Source organism: Zalophus californianus, chromosome 6, assembly GCF_009762305.2.
Source record: "Zalophus californianus isolate mZalCal1 chromosome 6, mZalCal1.pri.v2, whole genome shotgun sequence".
NCBI classification, from domain to species: domain Eukaryota; kingdom Metazoa; phylum Chordata; class Mammalia; order Carnivora; family Otariidae; genus Zalophus; species Zalophus californianus.
The window spans coordinates 27,566,409-27,575,187 of record NC_045600.1 but is presented as its reverse complement, the minus strand read 5'-3'; the positions used below and the strand labels follow the sequence as shown (position 1 = coordinate 27,575,187).

The 8,779-nt window shown below is 39.8% G+C and overlaps 1 protein-coding gene across 10 annotated transcripts in view; it reads right to left on the bottom strand.

Moving 5' to 3' along the window:
* Positions 1-8,779, bottom strand: part of ENTPD5 (ectonucleoside triphosphate diphosphohydrolase 5 (inactive)) — a 77,338-nt gene that overhangs the window by 29,891 nt on the left and 38,668 nt on the right. The window contains exon 13 of one of the 10 annotated variants that reach the window (XM_027569886.2): positions 3,273-7,474. The exons of the other annotated variants lie outside the window; for them this stretch is intronic. Coding sequence (XP_027425687.1) covers positions 7,388-7,474 — 87 coding nt within the window. The 3' untranslated portion in view covers positions 3,273-7,387. Of the gene's footprint in view, positions 1-3,272; positions 7,475-8,779 lie in introns of those variants that run through there. 10 annotated transcript variants of the gene reach the window in all.

Genomic DNA, 8,779 nt, shown 5'->3' with positions numbered 1-8,779 from the left:
GAGAAGATTTCTAAAATTAAGTTGCTATCAACTTAAAAAAGACTATTTACATAGCATATTTTATGTGAACCTCATGGTAACCACAAGGGGAAAATATAGTAAGTACACAAAAGAAAATGAGAAAGGAATCTGAACATAACACTAAAGAAAGTCATCAAACCACAAGGGAAGAGTGAAAGAGAAGAATAGAGAACTACATAAACAAAACAATTAACAAAATGTCAATCAGTATATACCCACCAATAATTACTTTAAATAAAAATGCCAATCACAAGAGTGGTTGTGTGGATAAAAAAACAACACACATCTACGTACTGCCTACAAGAGATACTTCAGAAGGACATACCCAGACTGAGATTGGAAGGGACAGAAGAAGATACTGCATGGAAATGAAAAGAAAGCTGGATTAGCTATACTCCAATCAGACTTTAAAACAAAGACTGTAATAAAAGACAAGGATGTTACATATGATAAAGGGGTCAAGCTAGCAAGAAGGTATAACATTTATATATATATGTGCACCCAATGTAGGAACACCAAAATACATAGAGTAGATACTAACAGACCTAAAGGGAGATACTGAAAGCAATATGGTAATAAAAAGACTTTAATATCCCACTCTCATCAATGGATAATTCATCCAGACAAAACAACCAATACAGAAACACTGGACTTAACACATTAGACCACATGGATGTGACAGACACACTGAGAATATTTCATCTAAAAGCAGAATACACATTCTTCTCAAGTGGACATAGAATATTCTCCAGAATAAATCCCGTTAGGCCAAAAACCAAGTCTCAATAAATGAAAATGGAAATCCTATCAAGCATCTCTGGTATAAAACTAGACCACAATAGTAGGGAACTAGAAATTACAAGAAAATGGGGAAAAGCACAGATACGAGATTAAATAACATGCTACTGAACAACCAATGTGTCCTCAAAGAAATCAAAGGAGAAAGAAAAAAATTCCTAGAGACAAATGAAAACTGAAATAGGACACCAAAATATATGGGATGTTAAAAAGCAGTTCTAAGAGGGAAGTTCACAGCAATACATGCCTACCTCAAGAAAGAAGGAAAATCTCAGACTGACAACATAACTTTATACCTAAAAGAACTTTCTAGAAAAAGAACAAAGCCCCAGATTATGAGAGAGAGCACGAGATGGGGGAGGGTCAGAGGCAGAAGCAAACTCCCTGCTGAGCAGGGAGTCCCATGCGGGACTTGATACCGGGACTACTCAGGGATCGTGACCTGAGCTGAAGGCAGTTGCTCAACCAACTGAGCCACTCAGACTCCCAAGGCCCCAGATCAGTAGAAGGTAGATTAGAGCAGAAAGACAATAAAAAAGATCAATGAAACTAGAGCTGGTTCTTTGAAAAGATAAAATCTATAAACCTTTAGCAGACAAACCAAGAAAAAACAAGCACAGACTCAAAATCAGAAATGAAAGAGAAGTACAACTGATAACACAGAAATCCAAAGGATCCTAGGAGACTACTGTGAACAATTACATGCCAATGAGCTGGACAACCTAGAAGTGAATAAATTCCTAGAAACCTACAATCTTCCAAAACAATTACAAAGAAACAAAATATGAATAGACTGCTAGTAAGGAGGTTTGAAACAGTAAATTAAAAACCTCCCAATAAGCCAAAGTCCAAGAACAGCTTCAATGGCAAAATTCTACCAAACTTTCAAGGAAGATTTAATACCCATCAAACTCTTTCAAAAGAGGAGGAATAGCTTCCAAATGCATTTTACAAGGCCAGCATTACTCTAATAACCAAAACCAGGCAAAGACACTACAAAAAAAATTATAGGCCAATATCATTGATGAACATAGATGCAAAAGTCCTCAACAAAATATTAGCAAATCTAATCTAATGATACATTAAAAAGGATCATGCACCCTAAGTTACTCCAGGGATGCAAGGATAATTCAATACATGGAAATCAATGAGATATGTTAACAGAAGGAAAGTAAGTCATTTTATCTCAATAGATGTAGAAAAAGCATCTGACAAAATTGAATATCCATTTATGTTAGAAATTCTCAACAAAGTGGATACATTAGGGAATGGGGACTGTACCTTAACACAATATAGGCCATATATGACAGTCCTATAGCTAACATACTCAACGGTGCAAAGTTTAAAGCCTTTCATCTTAAGAACAGGAACAAGACAAGAATGCCCATTCTTGGCTCTGTACTGGAAGTCCCAGCTACAGAAATTAGGCAAGAAAAATAAAAAGCAGCCAAATCAGGAAGAAGTTAAACTCACTCTTTGCAGATGACATGATACTATATATAAAAAACCCTAAAGACTCCCATCAAAAAACTTAGAACTAAAAAATTCAGTAAAGTTACACGATATAAAATTAATACACAGAAGTCAGTGGTGTTTCTAAACACTAAGAACAAAGCTTCAGAAGTTAAGAAAACAATCCCATTAAAAAAAAAATTCCATTTACAATCGCATCACAAAGAATAAAATACCTATGAATAAATTTAATCAAGGAGGTGAACTGGGCACTTAAACTGCAAGACACTGATGAAAGGAATTGAAGACACAAATAAATGGAAAGCTAGTCTGTGCTTATGGATTGGAAGAATTAATATTAAAAACTCCACACTACCCAAAGCAATCTCCAGATTCAGTGCAGTAGCTCTCAAAATTTCAACAGCATACTTCACAGAATTAGAACAAATAATTCTAAAATTTGTATGGAACCACAAAAAATCCTGAATAGCCAAAGCAATCTTGAGAAAGGACAAGGCAGGAAATATCATGCTCCCTAATTTCAAACTATACTACAAAGCTATTGTAATCAAAACCATATGCTATGTGTACAAAAACAGACACAGATTAAATGGAACAGAACTGAGTCCAGAAATAAACCCACACATATCTGGGCAATTAATCTACCACAAAGAAGCCAAAGAACACATGTAATGCAGAAAAGTCAGTTTCACTTATATGGGGAATCTCAACAAAAGGACAAACAAAATTATGGGGCACCTGGGTGGCTCAGTCGTTAAGCGTCTACCTTTGGCTCCGGTCATGATCCCAGGGTCCTGGGATCGGGCCCCACATCGGGCTCCCTGCTCCGCGGGAAGCCTGCTTCTCCCTCTCCCCCTCCCCGCCTGCTTGTGTTTCCTCCCTTGCTTTGTCTCTGTCAAATAAATAAAATCTTAAAAAAAAAAAAAAAACTTTAAAAGGACAAACAAAATTAAAAAAAAACCATAGAAAACAGACTAGTGGTTACCAGAGGAGGAGGATGTCAATTGTATGGTGTCTAGATCTGTGGTGGTGGTCACTTTGTAGTGTATACAGATGTTAAATTATAAAGCTGTACACCAGAAACTTATATAATACGAAAGATTTATGTCATTCTTTTTAATGCTGGTCATAAATTTACACAATTGGTTTCTAATGATAAAAATTAAAAATACCCAATTCATACATTTTTGTTAGAATTGCTATTTTAAAATTCCTAACGCAATGCAAATGAAACAAATTACTTTAACCTTTGTTAAAGGTGCACACCGGACTTTCTGGAAAGAAAAAAATCTTAATATTATTTCCTTATCACAGCACCAGATTTCAATTTTATTTATGGTTTCTCTCTGGGACACCATTGTCTGTTCAGTTATAAAACAATAAATAAATTGCACAGGTCTGACAAAAGGAACCAGATCAAAAAGGAAATTCAATTAGCAGCAGAATCTGTTCATGTTTGGTTGCAGACTGGCGGCTGACTTGCAGGGGAAGGGGTGTCTTGATTTTGAAAAACTTCATAGTACCAGAGAATCCTTTTAAAGAGATTTGTGCATCCACTGGATTTGTACACTGTAGAAAATATCTTGCTGATTTGAAGAAGAATGAGAAGAAACTGTGCTTTTGAACCAAACTAAGCTACTCTTAGAATAATTTTTGAAGGAATGAGAAATTTGTTACCACAAGGGGAGCTTTACAGGCAAATGCAGAACATTTTTAAGATACTAAAAAGTGACAGTCACGAACCTTCCTGGGATCTCAGGAAAAATGTACCCAGAATGGAACAGGACAGTTACTGTGAAAAGCCGTGTGCGTATAGGCAGAGTCCAGAAAGGTCCCTGTTGGAAAAAAGGTCATCTTTAACAAAAAATGGAAAGGTAGCCCACCCAGGTAGGGAGAACATGGACTCCACAAGTATGCAAACCAAATCAGGCAAGAAAGGAAGAATTTTAAGGCACACCTTGCAAGGACCTCCACAACCCATGGAGGATGTTCTTCATATGATGGTGATGGTAACAAACACAGAACATCCACTCTGTGCCAGGCCATGTCCTTAGTATTAGAAGTATTATAAACACATTTACAGAAAGGAAACAACCAGCAATACTGGATTCTGTAGGACCCCTTAATAAGAGGCCCAAAAGGTACACTAAGGGGCAGCAAGGACAATTATAGAAAAATTGTTTTTTCTAAGAAAAAAAATTCTCATTCCAGATTGCTCCTAAAATGGATAAATTAATTCTCTAGATGTTCTCATCAAGATAATCAGAATATATGTAGATACACTTCTGGAATTATACTGCATCTACCCAAGATTTCTGAAGGTATCCAGGATGCTCAAAGGAGTTGGCTGAACAATACCTGACCCCTGTTTATAAGCTTCAGAAACAAGATGTGCTGGTAAAGACCATGGAATGGTCCCATCAAGCTAGACAAGTCCAGTGAACACAGCTTACCTCTTGGGAAAACAAGTTGGTTTCTACTAGAGGAAATGGTCTCTCTCCCTAATCATATGGAACATATAGTATATGATGAATGGTTCTAACACCCTACTTTTTTGGACAAAGATGGGTCTAGAAACCATATGGTAGGTTAAAGAAGAGACCATGAAGGACTTTTCTCAAAAGATTGAAAGGCTGTGGAAGGAGGGATTAGAGCAGAACTAAGGCCACTGAGAAGATAGCTAATTTCAGCTCAGTACAAAGGGGATTTTTTTTTTTTTTAACAACAGTGCAGTCCAAAAATGGGGTGAGCTGTCTGATCACATGCCTAAACAGAAGCTGAATGATAACCTGTTAGACATGTTAAGGGAATTCTACAATGGGCAGAAGACTGGGTTTGATCTTTGGCTGTTCCCAATCTTAAAGAGTCTATTATTTCATTATGTAGCACCTTTTGAGAAAGACAACAGGTATAAAGGTGACCTCAGTATAGTAAAAGTCAGAGGAATCCGAAGAAATTCCACATTATGTTAAAAAACAACTTAGGGGCACCTGGGTGGCTCAGTTGTTAAACGTCTGCCTTCGGCTCAGATCATGATCCCGGGGTCCTGGGATTGAGCACTGCATTGGGCTCCCTGCTCAGTTGGAAGCCTGCTTCTCCCTCTCTCACTCCCCCTGCCTGTGTTCCCTCTCTCGCTGTCTCTCTCTCTCAAATAAATAAAATCTTTAAAAAAAAAAATTGGGGGGATGGGGATATGGAAATTTGCCTAGTTACTTGCACATACCAGATGTCAAATACTGACTCAATGGAATGACTACAAAATAAGGTTCCCCACAGGGCACCTGGGTGGCTCAGTCGTTAAGCAGCTGCCTCCGACTCAGGTCATGATCCGGGGGTCCTGGGATTGAGCCACATGTCAGGCTCCCTGCTCAGCGGGGAGTCTGCTTCTCCCTCTCCCTGCTACTCTGCCTACTTGTGCTCTCTGTCAAATAAATAAAATTAAAAAAAATAATAAGGTTCCCCAGGAACCAATGTGAGTGCCAGGTATATTAGCATCTTTTTTGAAGGATCTGAAAGAATCTACTGTGAAGGATACAAGTTTGGGGAGCTATAAACTGTGTTGGGAAGAAGCTGGAGGCAAGGAGCCATGGCAAGAGCCAGAGTATAGAAAGATCTTTCAAGTTCAACAGCACTCGAGTGGGTAGACAAGCAGCAGATAATGGTCATGTAAAAAAAAAAAAAAAAAAAAACAAGACAATGGGGCACCTGGGTGGCTCATTCAGCATCTGCCTTCGGCTCAGGTCATGATCTCAGGGTCCTGGGATCGAGCCCCGCATCGGGCTCCCTGCTCATCAGGAATCCTGCTTCTCCCTCTCCTACTCCCCCTGCTTGTGTTCCTTCTCTCACTTTGTCTCTGTCAAATAAATAAAATCTTAAGAAAAAATACAAGATAATGACTTTTAGGGGAAATAATTCACAAAAACCAAGAGCTCTGAGCACTCAAACTCAGAAAGAGAATCCACTGTACTGATGTGGGCCCAAATACCCAACCAAATCAAATGTTAGGTACCACCAAGAAGGATCTCAGAAGCTGTGGAACTAGGCAAATAATTTAGAGGAAGTTAGCTAAAATGGTCACGGCCAGGGCAAGAAAAGATACCACTAAAAAAATAAAACAGAATAAAAGGGCAAACTGAAAGGAGCTGTGACCAAAATCTAGAGGCCAGGGTAGATGTATTTCTTAGAAATACAAAGAAAACATGTTTAGGATGAGAAATTAAACACATTAGCCTGGGAGGAGGTACAGGCACTGAACACACACACACTCCTATAAAGTTGGGTATGTTAGTTAATCCCAGGGTTGTCTGATTAAAAGTTGATTAAAGAAGGTGGTCTATTCAAGGGAGCCACACCCTCCCAAACTTTGTCCCTAGAGACTGGCTGTCCTCCATTTTTAAGCTGGGTTCTGCACAGCTAGGAGCTGCTCTCCATCTTGCCAAGATTTAGGATGGCTCTCAGCTGGCTGACTGGAACTGGCACGAAGCAGGATCACATAATTGCAGATACGTTACCCTTTTTTCCCCCTTGAGTTACACATGAAAAAAGCAAAACCAGGCATTTTTTTCTTTCTCTTTTTTAGGGGAGGTGGGTGGAAGTAAGGGTGGGACATGGCAATGTGTAGGGAGGAGAAAAATACTGGTGTTGATAGCTCACAGGATTGCAATCAGTAGGCTTAGTTTAACATGTAAAAGGAAAATTAGTATGTTCAAAGGAATGAGGCACTCAAAGGATTGAAATGAGATTTTTCTTTGGTTCCCAGGGACCTGTCCCTGGGCTCTCCAAGGTTAGGTTCCAAAGCTATTCCTTTGGGCTCTGTGACATTCGAAGAATCTCAAAGATTTAGACTCTGGTGCCAGCTGTGCAAGCAGGTGAGTTAGGTCAACAGGTGACATTAGATGTATAAAATTAATTAGACCCAAATCGCTAGACTCAAGGGCAAGACCTGTGTCCAAAAGCCCCTTCTACCTGACGAATCCAGCTGCTGGGCTTCAGTCCAGGCTATCCTCAGACTAGCTCAGAACATGACTGAGTCCTTTCTCCTTCTACTTTTCAAAAGGTTGTTGGAGAATGCAGTCCTCAGAAGGAGGGCCTGGCCTCAGTGGGAGATGCCCAGAGACTGCAGCAGGTGAAAGGTGGCCCCCAAGGCCCAGCCTGTCTCTATGTTGTTCACTTTCTTTGAGAGCTGTTGAAGAGAAAAAAAAAAAAGCTCACACTGTCATCAATTTTCAACTCTAGCAAGCATGACACAGGCAGAGAGTATCTACAAATATCATCCACATGGCCAAACCAAGGTAAAATTTGGGGTAGCCAGTCTTGGGAGGCTTCCCACTAGCCCCTCTGTAACAGTTTCCCTCCTGTCGTGGCTTACACCTGCCAATCTGGCCTCTGAATCTTCTGGCCCAGGAAGTGGTCTCACCCAGGCCTTCTAGACAGAGGCTTCTGAATTCTTTCCCTAATCCTGGAACTAAATACACGAGGAGTTGGGAATAGATTTAGGGGTAGCAAAGAATATACGAAACTTGTCAATTCATACTCTGTAAACAACCAAAACTTCTTAAGCACTAAGTAATAACCAATCAAAGCATTTAAGGTCTTCTAGACAGGTTGCGCCTCAATTAGTTCAGTAACTTTGGGCAAGTGTTTAGACCTGTTTCCTCCACTACATAACAAACGGATTAGGTATTTATCAAATTGTTTTCTTTAGACTCTTAGGAGTTCTTGAAAGTACTTTGAAGGAGAAAGGGAGGCCAAATGATAAAGGAGTTCCAAGGCCCCCTTCCTCTGCTTCCACCAGACAGCTCCATTTTGATCAGCTTTACCAGCCTTCTGTGTAAGCCTCTGTGGAACGATGCCACCACTGATCACACCACACACAAGTTTGGAAACCAGTGGACTGGATTTAGTCTTTCTTTCTGGGACTAATTTCTTATGATACAATACTCCTGTGGTGACCTGATGAAATCTACATTAGGCACTGTGCCAAAAACTGGGAAGAATGGCATGTGAACGTCACCTTGAGATTTAGTCTGCAGCACATGAGTCAAACTGGGAGTGCCGCCCCCACTCCCAAATGCTCCTCTGCCCTCAGGACTGGGCTGACAGCCCGGAGTAAATAAGTTGAAGTGAAGTGACATCTGGGCCAGGGAACTGCCTGTCACTGGATTTAATTCTGCTACCATTGAAATGATAAAGATGAAAAGGATGCCAGCACTGGAAATGGCAGAAAAACGGTCTTTAGATGATGCGGTTACTGTTGATCCTTAAGTAGAGGAAGTTAACTTTGTATGTATTAAGGACTTAGGATGACCTTTCTTATCCACAAATCTATCCCCAACTGGTGTGAAATGCCTACACTAATATCGCCAAGACTAATAACTTACTACGTGCCAGCATTGTGCTTTACATACAGTATCTCAATTTTCCTAACAGCCCTATGAAATAGGTACGCTAAAGATCCCTAAGTTTGGATGAGAAACCTCAAAGTTAG